We start from the raw sequence: 17,202 nt of genomic DNA, 5'->3' as shown, positions 1-17,202 counted from the left end.
CTTTTTTACATCTAATTCCAGAAAAGATCTTTCGATTATTTCAAAGCAAAGGCAAACTGTTTTGTTTGCTTTTGCTTTAAATTAATTCAAAGTTCTTTTCTGAAATTAGTATGTGAAAAAAGGCAAATGAAATTAACATTTAGTAACATAACACAGGTTACAGCAATATAACAACGTTCCAAATATTTGTTTGGACTACATTAATATTATATTACAGTTATGTAACATTTTAAACACACTACATCGCTGTAATATAAAATTGCATATTTATGTTATATAACTGCAATGTTCTATGAGTGGGAAATTACAACTAACGTGGACGTTACATGTAACGGACACGTTATATTGCGTGTTACTTTCGGGTTTATTGCGTCAACGTTGCTGTTACGTAACTGTGTTTGCTGGGAAGTATTAAAAATTCCGCCAGTCAAGATATTTGCAGTTTATTTTTATTCTAAATCAATGTACAACGGCTTTAATATGCACTAGTGCATCCGACCGAATTCGCTATTAGTTGGACACATTAGTGCGCACTGGTGCACATTAAAACCGCCGTACACTAATCGACAAAGGATATGTATTAATATAAATATATAAACTGATTAAGTTGTGAAATACTCAATCAATATTTTATTATGCTATTTGGTAAAATATATATTTTATCATTCAAGATACTTATATTTTATTTTTAAATGAGATCAGATCAGTGTACAGCGGCTTTAATATGCACCAGTGCGCACTAGTGCAGTTCAACTAAATTTGGAATTAGTTTTGCACTCAAACTTTCACGGTATTCTCACGGCGAAAGAAAAGACACTTCTTAAAAACATTAATCTTCATTGAGGAACCATTACAAGAAAATATTATCTCTATTAAACTGGACCCCCCCCCCATCATCGAAAATTAAGTTCTTATCTAGTCAAAAATTTAGTGCTATTTAGATGTTAATTTAGTACCACAGTCCGAATTTTGGTGCTCAAAGTTGACATCAAGCTGGATGTCAACCCTCCCACTTTTTACCAAATTTTCTGTTAAACGGTTTGAGCACCAATATTCGAACTGTGGTACAAAATTAGCACCTAAATAAATTTTTGACTAGGTAAGAACTTGATTTTCGATGGTCTGTGGCCAGCTTAGTAGAGGCTTGAGAATGAAAGAGACAGATGAATGAAATGTGATGGGTACCTTTTGTTCAGATGTTGCCGGAAGCTCGTCGTTAAAGTGTGTCACGCTCCGATGTAGAGTTCTCTGCTAATCTGACCGTTAAGCAAAATCTTCGTGCTGAAATAATGCTTCATATTTCAATTCACATCAAACTGCGCATCGTTATTTTTGATTTTGGTTAACACTAGAACGATGGCCGCGGTCAAAATGACCGTTTCAGTTTTTCGTATTAACTTCATAATCAATCTATTGCTTGTAGAATCTTGTAATTTTGTGATTGTGCATGAAGTTTACTTATATAAAAGTTGAAAAAGGGAACTAATTAACATGATTTTTCCAATCGCGTGTTTTTCGTGAGAAATTGTATGTACCGTAGTTCTAGTGTTAACAAGTTATTTCAACAATCGACTATCTGATTTCTACAATGAACGATTTGAGAGTGAGAGAGACAGAGGAATGAAATGCGGGTACCTTTTGTTCAGATGTTGCCGGAAACTCGTCGTTAAAGGGAGCCACGCTTTAATTAATCTGGCCGTTAAGTCGTAACAATTAAATCTTCACTTCTTTGACTTATTTTCAGCAGGTTTGGGTAGTAACTAGTTAAAAAGTTAAAATTTAAACAAAAAGTTAAAAAGTCAATAACTTTTAACTTAATTTAAATAATTTTAAATGCGTTAATTTTTAACTTTAATTAGCCATTTTTAAACATTAATTTATTCACTTTTTTCTACGTTAATTTTTATATTTGTATAAATGACAGTATAATGCATCGGTACCATCCTCAGCACATGTAGAACGAATATTTAGTGCAGGTGATTTACTATTGGTACGAATATTGGTTAATGACTTACGAGGAAAGTTAACTGATCATTTTGAAATAATGTTCTTATTAATATTTAATAATTACTTTAATAATGATAATTTTATTTAATAGAATTGTATTTTATCATCATATATAAGGTTATATTTTACATTATATACACTGAGAAAAAATTTACTAAAAAAAATATTTTCTTTAATTTTAGTAAACCATGTGTTTGTATAGTACTGTGAGCGCATTTTTTCAAAATAAGGAATTGTATTTATTAATTTAAAGAATGCAATTCTTCTTTTTAATAAATCATTCATTAATTATCAAATTTATTTTATGCAATACAGTAAATGTTTATTGAAATATAAATTTTCTTTTTATAAATTAGTAATTTTCAATTAATTTAAGAAAATGATTTTTATATTTAAAAAATGATTCATTATGAGAAATAGTTTCTTCAATACAGTCAATATTCATTAGATTTGAATAAACAATTTTGCAGTGTAAAAAATTTACAATTTATATCTTTATTATAAAAGTAACAAAATATTTACTTGAATTTAATAAACATTTATAAAAGCAACAAAATATTTACTTGAATTCAATAAACATTTATAAAAGTAACAAAATATTTACTTAAATTTGATTAATCATTGAACTTTTTTTTAATTTTTGGGTAGAATTTTGAAAAGGTGAACCCTCCGATTTGGTTGCTAATTGGTGGTTGCCATACTACTATATTTTGATGCGCTGATTACAAATATGATAATAAAAATCACCAAGAAAGTCATCTTCAAGGTAAAAAGTTAAAAAAACTTGAAAAATATCGATTCTTTAATATTATTTTGATAAATTATTTTGATAATTATAATATGGTGGTGGTACCCCCACTACATGATTTTAGCACAGACTTGAACCATCTTTATCGACAGAGTCACAAAATGGATGTAATTTTAATTCATATTCCGACCAGAATGGATGTGCGTCGTTAGTGCGCCGGGAATTTTAGCGTTGTAAGAAAAAGGCCGACGTAGCCGCTCTCAAGTTCCTCTCTGATACAAGAAACCTTCTGGTGCTCGAAGGGGCCGCGCGTCAAGGGGGCGGCGCGCGCGATGCTTCCCGGTGGTCGCGGGACCCATGCAATGAGTAAAAAGACACAGGAGGGATTACATCGATAGTGGGGGTAACCTAACGGGCGACGGATGCACGTCATGGATCCATCTTGGGGTGCATTCATATTCCCCACCCAGGTGCACCCAGATGTCATTTTATCTTTGTTGTTTACTGAATGTTAAATAAGGATGGAATGATACGTGGGTGCACCCTGGTAAGGAATCTGAACGCAGCTTTGAGCGTCCACTTTTTGTGACATTAGAAAGAGAGGGAAAGCTCGTGAGAAAGAGAGGGAAAGCTCGTGAGAAAGAGAGGGAAAGCTCGTGAGAAAGAGAGCTACAATGTCAAGCCAATTGGCGTCCTTAAGCAGCCATTTTAAGCGTCCACTTTGGCTACGTTCCGTTTCACGCATAATGCGCACGGCCCATCATTTTATCCTTGTCATTCCCCAAATATTAAACAAGGACAAAATGATACATAATGCGCATCATGTGTGAAATGGAACATTGGCCTAGTTTACACCGAGTACTTGATACGCGTACTAATTCGTAACTTTCTATTAAATTATCTTACTTTCGACGATGCGTGTATACATGATACATATATTTAATTATCTCAATTCATATTGTACCAGCTTAGTATACTATACTTTAAATTTATTGCCGAAATTAATATAATTTAATAGAAAATTACTAGTTAGTATGTGTATCAAGTACTCGGTGTAAACTAGGCCATAGCCTTTATATAGCTACTTCCGTCACCAATCGTTGCGCCAAATGCTCCCTCCTGTGTCTTTTTACTCATTGGAGCCATGCGAGGATCGCATGTGCTAGGGCCGTATTGTGATTTATTCCGATTTCGCGTCTTATTCTATTCGCACAATGTTTATTAGAAATTTAGCCATGGCGATTTATGATTGAGTTTAGTATACTAAATAACTGTGAGATCGTGAAATTAAAGTTGAGTATTATTTCAGCATGGTTTCGAATCTATTTGATTGGTCGAAAGGCGTTTCTGAATTTACTTTTAATTGCTTCTACCGTTTAATTTTAAGACGGATGATGTGAGAAAAAGAAAATTTTTGTTCGCCAGACGTAACAACGTAACTAAATTAATTTTATGTGCCGTTAACTTTAATCTAATTTAGTTAAAAAAATTTATTAACTTACCCAATCTTGATTTTCAGAAAATCTCTCCTACTTCCGGGATTTTATTTTCTAAGATGATTCGAACGTCTGAGTTTCCGTCCCAATAGATGCACAGTTTACTAATAGGCAACTTGATCAACCGCTTTGGAACGTGAGTTAGTTTTAACTAATCCCTCGGTTTCAGCATTCTCGAACTTGACCTGCCTCTTCCCCTTCTTATTGTCCCGTTCCCTATTCACCGTCTCCCTTACTAGCGTCTCATCGACGTTTCCACCGAGGGTAGAATAGGGTCAGAGTCGTGTCAGAGTCGGGTTAGCTCGTCTGTTTCCACCGGATCAATATTATGTAGGGTTGCAGCGGGGTTGTGACAAGGTTGAAAAGAACAGCCAATGTTGAATGTTTGTTCCAAACTGCATCTGTACGATAAATGATATGAAAATAAATATAAAAAATAATTCATTCATGTACTAGAAATAAAAACATAGTTACATACTTGATTTTTTTATATCGTTTTGTTCTGTTGCTGATATCTTGTTATTATTTGCAATATGATTGTACTCAGTGTCATCAGCATTTTCTACTTTAAAAAGCATTTGATTTCCATCCATAAATACTTCTTCTCCAATAAAACACTTGTGCTTTGGAACCATGTCTAATGAATTAATATTTTCTGAACAATTTTTGCAAGTAAGCCACTCTGTAATAAAATCAATAACAAAAATAAATTTATTTTATGTTTTTAAATATATCAAAGATATATTATATGCTTCAAAGCAACTGGATATAATATTCTAAATATTTGTTAATACTAATAATAATAATTGTTTTTTCCATACTGCTGGAATCTACTGCTAGTAAATAGTTGGCGTGATTGATACTCAAAAGTCTTCCGGATGGAATTTTTACTCTCGTACTGAAATTTATCAAAATAAGTAAGAATAATAAGTTAATTAACGTAAAGAGAAAATTAAGATATCAATACGCACTAATTTACATCGTCTACTGATTTCCATAGAGATGTAATATTTTGGCAGTTTGTTTTTTGTAAAATAAAATTGAAAGCGTCGTTGTCAAAATCTGTGAACAATCAAATAATTAAATCATAAAAAACATTGCATCTTAAATTTTGTACAGCAATTATACTTATACATACTTTTTAAACGCACATACGTGCTAATTTTTAAGTCAGTGATTTTAATAGGATCATTGTCATTTATTTTAAACCAAATGTTGAACCTTCTTTGATTTTCATCTCCTGTAACAGAGGATATCATTGAAAAATAATGAAATAATTTATTAACAAATCAGCTTTTAATCGATATATTGATAATAAATTTTACTTCTTTTATTCATCGCTGTTAAATGCCAAATGAAGTAGTTATATTTAACACAACAAATCGTAAAAAACTTTAAAAAAATAAAAATTGGCAGATTTCGCGAATTTTGTATACATGTAACAATATTTTGTTGGCTTTTATTACGGAGGTTATATCGCAAAATGTATAAATATGATGTCACTACAAAAAATATGATTTTTCTTGGAACGTGAGTTAGTTTTAACCCATAGAACTTATAGTATATGGAACAGGAATAGCCTATCTCCGCAATGAGTGGCAACTGAGAACAACATCTAAAGGACGAAGATATATCTCTGTCTTTTGCGCGTCCTACTTGACACAGTGCGCATGCGTTGAATTAGACTCCGTTTTCTAAGTGAGCATAATTCATGAACCGCGTGTCGTCAATTAGAAATCCATTGTGCCTGTTTTTGAGTCCATTAATTTGTTTATTTAAATCATTTTTTGTCTTATTTATAATAATTTCTAAATATGTGATGTGGAAAAATAAAAGTAAATGTAAAGTGGACTTTTCCAGTCTTTTATTCATGATGAAAATGTATTAATTTTGTGTATTTATAAAGTATATATGCTCTTTTTTTAGTAATATTACAAATCTTTGTCTCGTGAAATAAACGAATGATACATTCTTATGTATAAACGTATGATACATTTAACCAATTGAATTCTATGATTGTTTAAGATTTCTTGATTCCGAATGTGTTCAATCATTTCTTCTTGAAGAAAACAACGAGTAAGAATACTATTTAACACTTTCGACGCCAAGAAATCTTTCACATTTTTTTTTTCAAAAATTGCCTTTTTATTTTCCCTGATAATTTTCTCGCACGCACTTGTGATAACAATGACATCCTCACTCGGGTTAATTAAATTCCCTCTATTTTTTTTCTATGAGTCCGTGCGAGTTTTTGTCTGATATTAAAAAGCGTGCACACGTATGACACATTCTTTTATTTTTTCGTATTCTATCCTCCGTCTTCCGTCAGCTGACACGTCGCGGCGGGTAGAGGGGGGAGAGGATCTGAACGCTCATTGGCGGAGCGCGATCATGCGCACAACTTTGGATAGTATAGTCGTGAACTAAAAAGTTGCAACACATTTTCTTTGATTGTTTTTGAAATGTAGACTTGCTCATCAAACGGCGAACATAATTGGTTCTTACCTGTGGATCCAACCAATTACGTTCGCCAATCAATGAGCAAGTCTACATTCCAAAAACCATCGAAGAAAATGTGTTGCAACCTTTTAGCTCACGACTGTACACGTAAAGGACAGAGATATATCTCCGTCCTTTAGATGTTGCTCTCACGTTTGCGCCGTGGTGGGAATAGACATGGTGTGCCAGCGTTTCGAGCGTCTCTCTCTAATTCTCTCCCCTCTCGCTTATTTTCTGTTTGTTCGGCAAACAGGTTAACCAACCTTGTTTAACTCCATAAAGTTGTTATAACTGAACTGTATAAATCAATCAGCTTGCCGCTTTTCCGTAAAAGCTAAAAGTTGATTGGCTACACACTTTTTGATCTGAGAACTCGGATCGATAGCATCGGTAGCATCGCGGACACAGACCTTTAAATAAACTTTTTTTATCCTAATTAGAGTATCGTAATGTTATTACAATTTATAAGAGCTAGTTTCACAATCTCCTGATTTAGTACCATGATTGATTGTTTCTGGTCAATTTTACTTAACAAATGCAATATTTCAGATAATGAAATGAAATGTATAAAGGATGCATAATAATAAAAGAAAAACAATATAATAAAGAATAATAATAAACGACTTTTATTAATATGAAAAAAAAACTTTTATATACAGTACAAGAATAGACTTCTGAAAATGTCAAAATCTGTATGTTATATACATTTTAATTCATTTTAATAATACATTTTAATAATATCTACATTAATACATTTTAATATAACAGTCTTATACTCGAACAAACGTTTGAGTATTCACATTGCATATTATTTCTATCAAAATGATGTGTCAATCTCAAATAATGATTTCCCAGATAGCATAAAATATTTATAATATTTATTTTAATATTTTATAAACATTTATCAAAACATTTAATAAATGTTTTTATGGCCATAGATTGGACTGATCATAAATATTTATCAAATGTTTCAAAAATATTTATGATTTATGATAATTATTTTGAAAATGTTCGAAATATCCGCATAAATATTATATTACACCACATAATCCCAATGAGTAAAACAATATTTCTATATTTTAAAAAACAATTTTCGCAAAAAAAATTCCATTCTTAGGAATTTTTTTTGGAAATTCCGAAGCGGTTGTTCATCCAAGTCGCGACCAATATTTTAGAAAATATTTTAACAATATTTTTGATAAAGATTTTTATAATCTTTTTCCGTCATATATATAAAATTTGTATAAAATGTTTCTATAATATTTATAAAAAATATTTATGATAAATATTTATTAATATTATATATATTTATTAATATATCAACCTCCCTAATATTTCGAAACCAGCCCTCGCATAATTTCATTCTTCGGTAAATGGAAGAAACTTACTTTGCAGAGATTATCTGTTGTATTATTTGCACACAATTTTACAATACACCACATTTTTATTAAATTTCACATAAAAAATTGTGAATTACGAGCTTCTCGATTTTTCGCGTACTCCAAACTCCAAGTTAGGAAGTGGAAAACGGAGGAGAGACAAGAATACAACGCACATATCATATGGTGTGACAAAGATACAATGAAAACAGTTGTAGTAACCTCATATCATAAAACATTCAGTTTCTCGCAGTTGCCAGTCTGTTTGCCGAACGACCACCTCGATGACAAAAGGGGCGTGGCTTCCGAAACGCTGGCACACCATCCGTTTGTTTTCTGTTCCTGAACTCCCTGAATTAGTGTGCACTTAAAATGAAATAGATATATATTTGAAAGTTAGTGAAAGCAAGAAAGAACGTTTCAGTGCAGTTTAGTGCAGGAATAGAAAACAAGCCTCATGTCTATTCCCACCACGGTTTGCGCTCGTATTCCTGTTCCATATACTATAAGTTCTATGTTTTAACCACGTGGATGACACTGCTTATACTTCGCTTTTACGCGTCCCTCGAATGGCTGCGTTCCGATATACACTGCAAGTACTAAAAATCTATAGTTCACGTTACGTATACTATAGATTTTCAGTACTGGCAGTGAATTTCGGAACGCAGCCAATGTCTCCTTACGATCAAAAAATCAGCAAGAGGCGCTAGTTCCTACCTGCATTCTTTGATTTGACCGATTTGATTGACGCATAGACCTGCTAAACATTAAAACAATTAAAACTATTAGAAAGCTTTATTCGGTCTAGTAAGATTAAATTGTGTTTTTTGAACCTGCATTTTCTAATAAAACAATAACTTTCAAATCGGTTGTAAGCGTTCTAAGGATGCAGGTTGACTTATGCGCCACCAAGCGGCTTAATGTTCCCGTGAGACAAAATCGGGGGTGACACTGCCAAGATTTATGGCTCCTGCACACCAGCGCGATGACGCGACACGCGACGCGCGATTATCCAATAGGCGTACAATTTTTTTGAAAAGACGTACGCCCATTGGATAATCGCGCGTCGCGTGTCGCGTCATCGCGCTGGTGTGCAGGAGCCATTACTCGTCTCGATTTTGTCTCACGGGAACATTAAACCGCTAGGTGGTGCATAAATCGACCTGCATCCCGGACCCCGGGCTGCATTCTTACGATCCTTACATTTTTAATTTTTGAGAAGGGAAAAAACTTAATCAATTAAAACTTTAACAAAATATATTTCATACAATTAGTACATATGTATATACATATATATGTAACATACGTTATACACACATACATTATACATACAACATACATGATACAGTTTATATATTATGATATAAAAATATTTATGTCACATGAAACTTTGCCGTTTTTTTTTGTATGGCGATTTAATTTTTTTTGTTCATTATTAATTTTCTTGCAATGTTGCTGTATGCGTAATTGCATATAGTATTGTACAATATAAAAAATTATATCGTTCATATGGATTGAACAAGGAAAAGAGAAAATATTAGCCCTAATAGCTGTATTGAGAACATCATCAAAAACAGTTGATGATTCAGCATGCTGCAAAAATATATTTTCCAATGATTGAATTAAATAAAAAAAATTTATATTAGGATGAATAAAAGGTGATTTATTATGTTTATTTAATTTATTTAAAAGAGCAGCTGCCGACTGATCACTGTAATTTTTGGGGTGCATGATAGCGTTTTTACAAACCTCACAACTGATAAATTTATAAATTCTATTTAAAATATCTGCCGTAAAACAATATATTACGCAGTCGCTTACTTCAGGGCGACTATAATCGTGATCAGCAAGGTTCTTAAAATTCCAATCGTCGTATTTGACAGCGTTATTAATTCTATCTTTAATTTCTTTTATTAATGCTTTGGATGTTAAAGGGTTTTTATAGATAGATTTGAGATCAGATAGAGAGATGAGAATTTGACTTTCTTCTGATTGGATAATTGTGCAATTGCCACTGGCAGGAGGTTTGACAACCACACCAAGGATACATAGGATACGGTAGATCTGTAGGAACGTAGGTGTGCCAGGATGGTCATTGGATTCACCAATTTGCCTTACACTACCAAAAAATCTCTATAAAATAAAAATAAACAGCATATACAAATTTAATAAAAAGTAGTGTACTATGACAAATCTCCTATAAGACAAATCTCGGTTATAATCTGAACGTTAATCATCAGGTGCGGTCAAAGTTTCTTTACAAATGATTTGAAACTTAATTTGATTTACTAATCAGAATAAAGAATTTCACAAATTGACTAATCAAAAAATGCATTTGCAGCATCATCTTTACCATACCCGTTTTCTACTAAATAAATAAATTCATTCATTTATTTTATACCATAAAAGTAAATATATCAAACCTCGAGAGCATTTTGGTTTACTTTTCCTGTATATAATTCGTTGAATCCATACTTCTCTACAAGTTCACAAGTTAAATCCATGCTGGACTTCAACGTCACTCTCAAACCATCAACAGTTTGTGTAGTTAGGAATAAGTTTTTGCTTATTTCCTTCCGTTCTACGCGTTCTTCCCATTCGTCCAGTTTTTTTAATGACTCTTGCAAAATCTGTACAATGTTTTGTAAGGCGAGGTGAAAATAAATATGTTAATTATATAAATTGTATAATTTACCTTAAAATTTGAACAGTCTGGTTTCATTCCTTCTGAATCACTACCGAGATTTAATGCATCAAATATCTCGTTCATCCACTCGCAAAATACGGCGGTAGATTCACAATCCTCTAATCCCGGCAGCCCAGCATCTCTATAAAAATGCAATCCTTTGGCCATGGAATTGCTAAAAACCTAAAAATATTGAGAATGTATTATGGCTACATGTATATTATATTTATGTATATATATATATATATATATATATATATATATATATATATATATATGTTTTCTTTTTATGTTAAAGAAACATTAAATTTCCTGTATAAAATAAGTAATAAAGTTATATTGTTAACATACCTGTACGGCTAAAGAAACTCTCATCTTATCTGAGCATTTTAAGGTAATGTGATTATCGGTGAGTTTATTGCACTCTAAGAGTCGAAACCAATTTACTATCTTCTTTTTGAAGAATGTGAAAATGTTCCCATTTTATAAATAATCCGTTGGGATCCATCTAGTAACACAAAAATTTTATAATTATTTATGATTCACAATTATTATACAATAATCATCACAATGCAAATGCAAAATCCAGTTACAATAAAAACATTCAATACATTATAAATTACCTTCAGCTGCGAATTATTAGCAAGCCGGTTGCGAATGGTCTTAATAAGATGTGAAGTGTCAGAGAAAACAAAAACTTTTCTGTCCTTCACCATGGGGTGTAAAAAATAATTTTTTAGTCCCTTCCTTTTTCCGTTCACTCCTATATTTTCCCAAAAATTTCGATTTGTTGAAGCACCATCGATAATAACGGCGTGAACTTTAGCTCCAGCATTTTCTACCAATGAAATTGCTTTTACTACAAGTTGTGTTAAGACGTAGCCAGTGACTGGTCCGCGTGAAGCAAAGACAGCGATTGGTTGAATATACACATCAGCGAATGGTTTAAACATTATAACTAATCCGTGGTCTGCTTTTTCATTCAGATTTGTGGCGTGATTATCTTCACCAAAATCCACAAGACCTTTGTACGTTAGATTAGTACTCTTTACGCTGATACTTTTGCGAGTGGACATTTCATCGATGAGAAGCGCTCCGTGCCTCTGCAGATCTAATTTGTCGACCATAAATTTGGTGAACAATTTGAAAAAGTTCTCATCAAATCCACACTTCGTATCGATAATAGAGAGATACCTGTAAAAAATTAAATCTGTATTTATCGGATTTAATATTGCACATTAATGTAAGGAGTTTCTGAGAAATCTTTACTTTCGAACTGTTTGTATAGCAGGTAAAGGCAATATGCTTTGGTTGCGTAGGAATCTGTAGCCTCGAGGAGAACGCATATGTATTAACATGCATAGCAGGATCCATTCTTGGGAGTATCGTCTTCCTTTCAAGCTTTTGCATCGACTTGTTTGCAAAATTTCCTTTATTGCAGTACGCTGATTTTCCGGAATATTTTGATCCATCAACAGTTCTTCCGTTTTTGTTTTATACATTTTTTTTAATTTAGCTTCTTTTTTTGCAAGCTGGGTTTTTGATTTTTTAAAAGAGTGTAAAGCTCGGGATTTCAATTTTTTGGCTGCTGCATTTAGTTTTCGTATACGCTGTAACAGCTTTTGTTCTGTCAATGAATGCGTTAGGCGTATACTTTGGCTCTTCTTCTCACATTGTTTTGTTCGCAATATACGTTTTGCCAATGTTCTTTTCAAACGAATGCAATACTTGTATGCTTTTTTGCTATCGCTCAATAACAACAGACACTTATTATGCCGCCACTTACCCAATTTATCTTCGTAAGCGTAACGGTGGTCTATTTGTTGCAGTTCATGCCTCGAAGTAGTAAAGCCGATACAGATTTTCATAGAATCCACTTGACTTAGCAAGATTTCGAGATGCTCAATCTCAGTAATTGGTTCCTCGAATAATCCAATTGCAGCGACAGAATGGCCTATAACATTTATCTTTGCACTTATGCCCTTGTTATCCTCGGATAAAATTATTTCTTTTTCAATCTGGAGGGAGACAGTATTTCGAAAGTCTTTAATAATTGCTGATGTAAAATCCAATGACGTAGACTCCATCAAAAATTTGATTTGCCATCTGCCAAGCCTTCGGCATGCGAATAGTATTATGTAAAATGTCCTGCAGTGTCAAACGGCGGGCCGTATCCAACACACTCGGTACCTATAGAAACAGAGGAAAGAAACTTAAGTTAACATAATATTTCTAAATACACTTTAAATATGTAAGTAATAAATAATAATAATAAATAATAACGTCAATACATTAGTAACGGGTTCGCTCTCAGAAGTATCCATTGTTTCTAAAAATTTGATTGCCTCCATTGACTGCAATGTTAAACGGGTCTTATCCAATACATTCGGTACCTGTAGAAACATAGGAAAAAAAACTTAAGTAACAGTTCTACCATAATAATATTTTTAAATAGACTTTAAATATATAAATAATAAGTAATAATAAATAATAATGTAAATACATCAATAACGGCTTCGCTCCGTTCGCTCTTAGAAGCATCCATTATTTCCAATGATTGATCGATTGCCTTCATTGACTCCATTGTAGCTCCAAAAGCTTCATTGGAGATTGACATATCGATAGAAGTGTCTTTATCCGGTGCTATCTCCGCAGTTGCTGTAGAAGCAAAGACTTGGACCAATGTTGCGCTCTCCGACGGATGTGTGTCGGCGATGTTGACAAATTCTGTCCATGGAAAAATCAATAGAACAGTGCCAGGCTTCAGTCGCGGAATTTGAGTTTTAGCACCCTAAAAAATAACAAAATACTTGCAATATATTTGATGATACTATACATACTATATAAATGTATCATTTTATGAATTTACTTACCACGCCAACTATATTTCCATCCGCATCTTTTAGAATGTTTTGCCACACAATATTGCTTGGGTGAAAGTGGTTTTCGCACACGCAATATTTTTGCGTTAATTGCACGTCTTTTCGACGTACAGCAGCCTGCCACTGTTGTTGCATATTTTTGTTTTTTGGAACACAGAAAAAGTGTTTTTTATCAGAGTTACTTTTGTAGCCCAAGGTGCAGCCTATTACTATGCAGCGAGGCATTGTAGACCAAATACAGACTTGTGTAGTAACGGTAGTAGCTAGTTAAAAAGTTAATAGTTAAACAAAGTTAAAAAGTTAGTAACTTAATTTAGTTAATTTTAAATGCGTTAATTTTTAACTTTAATTTTTTATTTATATAACTTTTAGCGTAACTAATCTAGTTAATTTAGTTAAAAAAATGTATTAACTTACCCAACTTTAAGCAAATATAAAACACAAAATTCACGAAACGAACGAAACTCACAAAATTCACGAAACGCACAAAACTCACACAAAATGCAAGCAATCAACGAAATGTGCAACCTGCATAATCTAGATCAATCGAGGATGCGATCGATACGATGCAGGATCATGGTGGAAGTATAACATGGTGGAAGTATAACATGGTGTGCTCAATTTGGCTAAACCACGCCCCTTTTCACGGCAAAGTGTCTCTTATTCCTGAAGGCTGCCAACTGTGAAAAAATGAAATATTTAATGTCGGAAAGTTGCTGAACCTAGATGGTCGCATCTTTGTCACACGTACGAGTGCGTGCATTGCGTCTTTTTCTGTCATACCAGCGCCGCCAGCGTCATTGCTCCAATTTCAGTGTCTTTGCTTCATAGCGTCCATAGTAACAACACGTGCTTTGAGGTTATTTTTTAAACTTTATTGTAAAATAAAGTGAAAATGGTACGTTGTGTAGTGAAATCGTGTAAAAATTGCAACGAAACGTACTTGCCGGCGCAAGTAAGCTTTTTCCGATTTCCGGAAAATGCAGTAATGTGTGAAGGCTGAATTCAGAGAATCGGAGAGAGTTTTATGCCGAAAAATATTAAGAATGGTAAGTCTTATTAAATATTATTAGCCAATTTTTTGTAATGACATTATTTCCATTGCAATTTGTATTACACATACAGGCACACACACAACATTCCAATACTGTTCCAAAAGAAAATATTGTAAATATTCGTATCTTAATAGAGCAACCTAACCTAACACCAATTACTTGATATATATACTAACCAACAACTTTCTATTTAATTGTCTTAACTTTTGCAATAAATTTAAAGAATAGTATATTAAACTGATACAATATGTTTCAAGATAATTAAATGTACGTATCATGTATACATTTATACGTATTGTCGAAATTAAAATAATTTAATAGGAAGTTACATAGCACACATCAAGTGCTTGATGTAAACTAAGACAATTGTTAACTTATTAATTGTTAGTTAACTTAACTATTATTCTGTCATTTGAATTTGCAGCAAATATATGCTTAGCACACTTCACAGAAGATTTGTTTGTGAGAAGTAAAAAGATTCGACCTCCTATGGACATTCGAAGACAGTCGCTTTTGCCGAGTGCAGTTCCAACATTATTGTTACCAAAAACGGAAAATAGGTAAAAATGAATAAATAATAATTGATGTATTAATTACTGAAAAATACATTCCTTTTTTTGCATAACATTATCAAAGTAACATTTATATTTTCTATTTTAGTAACAATGAAAGTAATATGGACTTCAAAGTCATAGCCGAAGATTTTCCGCTTCCCGTCATCCACGAAAATGTACATGTAGTCTTCCGAGTTACTCGTCAGCCCTGATGATCCATCGAATATACAGGAATGTATGATAGATGCAGAATCACCGAAGGGTCGATTTAGAAGGTAAGAACAACATTGAACGATTACTGATGATAGTAATTTGCTATCTTAATTTGCCACAAAATTCTTGGTATATACAATAAACAATGATGTTTTGTTTTATTATTACAGTAATCGAAGGCTGGAGGAAACATATGCAATGTGTTGAACGCCACCAAAAACAAGAAAAAAATGAAAAAAATCAAATAGAATTTTTAGCTCTTAGTTTTTTAACTTTGAAATGTATAAAATAATAAATAATTATGTGTATCTAAAAACTGTATAATATAAGAATTGTGTATAATAAATTATTATATTTATCATGAAACTTGCATAAAAAATAATGACTTATTTCTTCACATTTTGTCGGTAGAGATTGTCTTAGTCAGTTCATTCAAAAACAGCAACACGTGGCTCAAGCATAAAATCAATGAATATTATTTAATTCAATTTAACTATCTTAACTATTTTTTTCTTTTCATTTTTAATGAAAAAATATCTTCAAATTTCAATAATTTTTTATTTAAAAAAAATTAATATTCTGTAATGATTTGTGGACTTAATAATTCTATTTATTTCTTGTTTTGGAAAAAATTCTTGTATATCAATAGTTGTTTTTTAAATTTTTAAGAACTTTATTTTTTATTATTAAAATTACCGTAAAATTTATTACGATATTTATATTTGTAGTGTTATTTCAAATATTATTTTATTATTCAATACTATTAATCTTTATATTTTACACAAACTGTTTAATTTTTATTAATTTTTTACAATGAGCGCAATTAGTCTTTCGTGTCGTGTTGTATTTAATAACATTTATTTACAGCGGTAACTATCTGCAAGAAAAGAGATAGAGTGAAAATAGAAAACGTCCGACAAAGACAGTTATATCAGGTGTACAGACTTTAGAAAGTGAAATACTTCAACTTTTCACAGTTGGCAGCCCTCTGGAATAAGAAGCAGAAAAACGACGGAGAGCGCAGATTTTAGAGAAAGAAGGCTGCAAATTGAGCACACCATGCTATCCCTTCCACCATGGTGCCAATTCAATAAAAGAAGAAGAAGAGGACTTAAAATGAAAAAGATAGATGTTTGAAAGTTAGCGAAAGCAAGAAGGAACGTTCCTCCAGTGCAGTCTAGTGCAGGAATAGAAAACAAGCCTTATATAAAGGAATACTGCAATTGACTGCAATTGTCATAAATGAGCATCACGTGTTCTTCATTCACGCAGAGATTCGTTTTTTTTTTAAGAACAAAACATTTTTTGTTTTTAACAATAAACAGTATTTAAAAAAACATGTTTTAAAACAAAAAACATGTTTAAACACATAATAGAATACATTTATAATGAATAAATTTTTAATATGCAATTATGTCAATCTTATATTACATATATAATAAATATATATTTCATCTTCTGTTTTAATATAAGAATTTGTGATACTAATAATTATTTCCAAATTTAGTTTTATTTCTGTGTCCAAAAAAATTTAGAAAAATAAAGAAATGTTTTGATTTATATATTATAAATAATTACATTTAACAGAAAAAAACAGCTTTGCAACTATAATTAATATTTTAATTTTTAATAAAAATTAATAAACATTAAAAAATACATTTAATATAATTACATATTTTATCC

At 32.0% G+C, this 17,202-nt stretch overlaps 1 protein-coding gene and 2 long non-coding RNA genes across 8 annotated transcripts in view; 2 read left to right on the top strand and 1 right to left on the bottom strand.

Annotated features, from left to right (window-relative positions):
• Window positions 1-5,994, bottom strand: part of LOC113005448 — a 38,937-nt gene extending 32,943 nt beyond the window's left edge. The window contains exons 1-8 of one of the 6 annotated variants that reach the window (XM_039447040.1): window positions 5,577-5,994; window positions 5,390-5,491; window positions 5,223-5,313; window positions 5,073-5,149; window positions 4,730-4,933; window positions 4,258-4,652; window positions 1,636-1,760; window positions 1,186-1,292 (exon numbers count right to left, since the gene is read on the bottom strand). In XM_039447040.1, the coding sequence (XP_039302974.1) occupies window positions 4,549-4,652; window positions 4,730-4,933; window positions 5,073-5,149; window positions 5,223-5,313; window positions 5,390-5,491; window positions 5,577-5,589 (591 nt within the window). In that variant the 5' untranslated portion in view covers window positions 5,590-5,994 and the 3' untranslated portion in view covers window positions 1,186-1,292; window positions 1,636-1,760; window positions 4,258-4,548. Of the gene's footprint in view, window positions 1-427; window positions 1,293-1,635; window positions 1,761-4,257; window positions 4,653-4,729; window positions 4,934-5,072; window positions 5,150-5,222; window positions 5,314-5,389; window positions 5,492-5,576 lie in introns of those variants that run through there. The other 5 variants (XM_039447038.1, XM_039447039.1, XM_039447037.1 and 2 more) reach the window with 5 other exon arrangements.
• Window positions 3,728-4,733, top strand: LOC120357186. Its single transcript, XR_005574361.1, has 2 exons — window positions 3,728-4,047; window positions 4,275-4,733. It is a non-coding gene; the product is annotated as an uncharacterized LOC120357186 (long non-coding RNA).
• Window positions 5,995-15,297: 9,303 nt separating the features above from the next.
• LOC120357185 lies at window positions 15,298-15,744 on the top strand. Its single transcript, XR_005574360.1, has 3 exons — window positions 15,298-15,312; window positions 15,413-15,581; window positions 15,690-15,744. It is a non-coding gene; the product is annotated as an uncharacterized LOC120357185 (long non-coding RNA).
• Window positions 15,745-17,202: the final 1,458 nt, after the last annotated feature.

The sequence above is a fragment of the Solenopsis invicta genome, chromosome 3, assembly GCF_016802725.1.
Source record: "Solenopsis invicta isolate M01_SB chromosome 3, UNIL_Sinv_3.0, whole genome shotgun sequence".
NCBI lineage: Eukaryota > Metazoa > Arthropoda > Insecta > Hymenoptera > Formicidae > Solenopsis > Solenopsis invicta.
The sequence above is the reverse complement of the archived record's forward strand: the minus strand, read 5'-3'. Positions and strand labels throughout refer to the sequence as shown.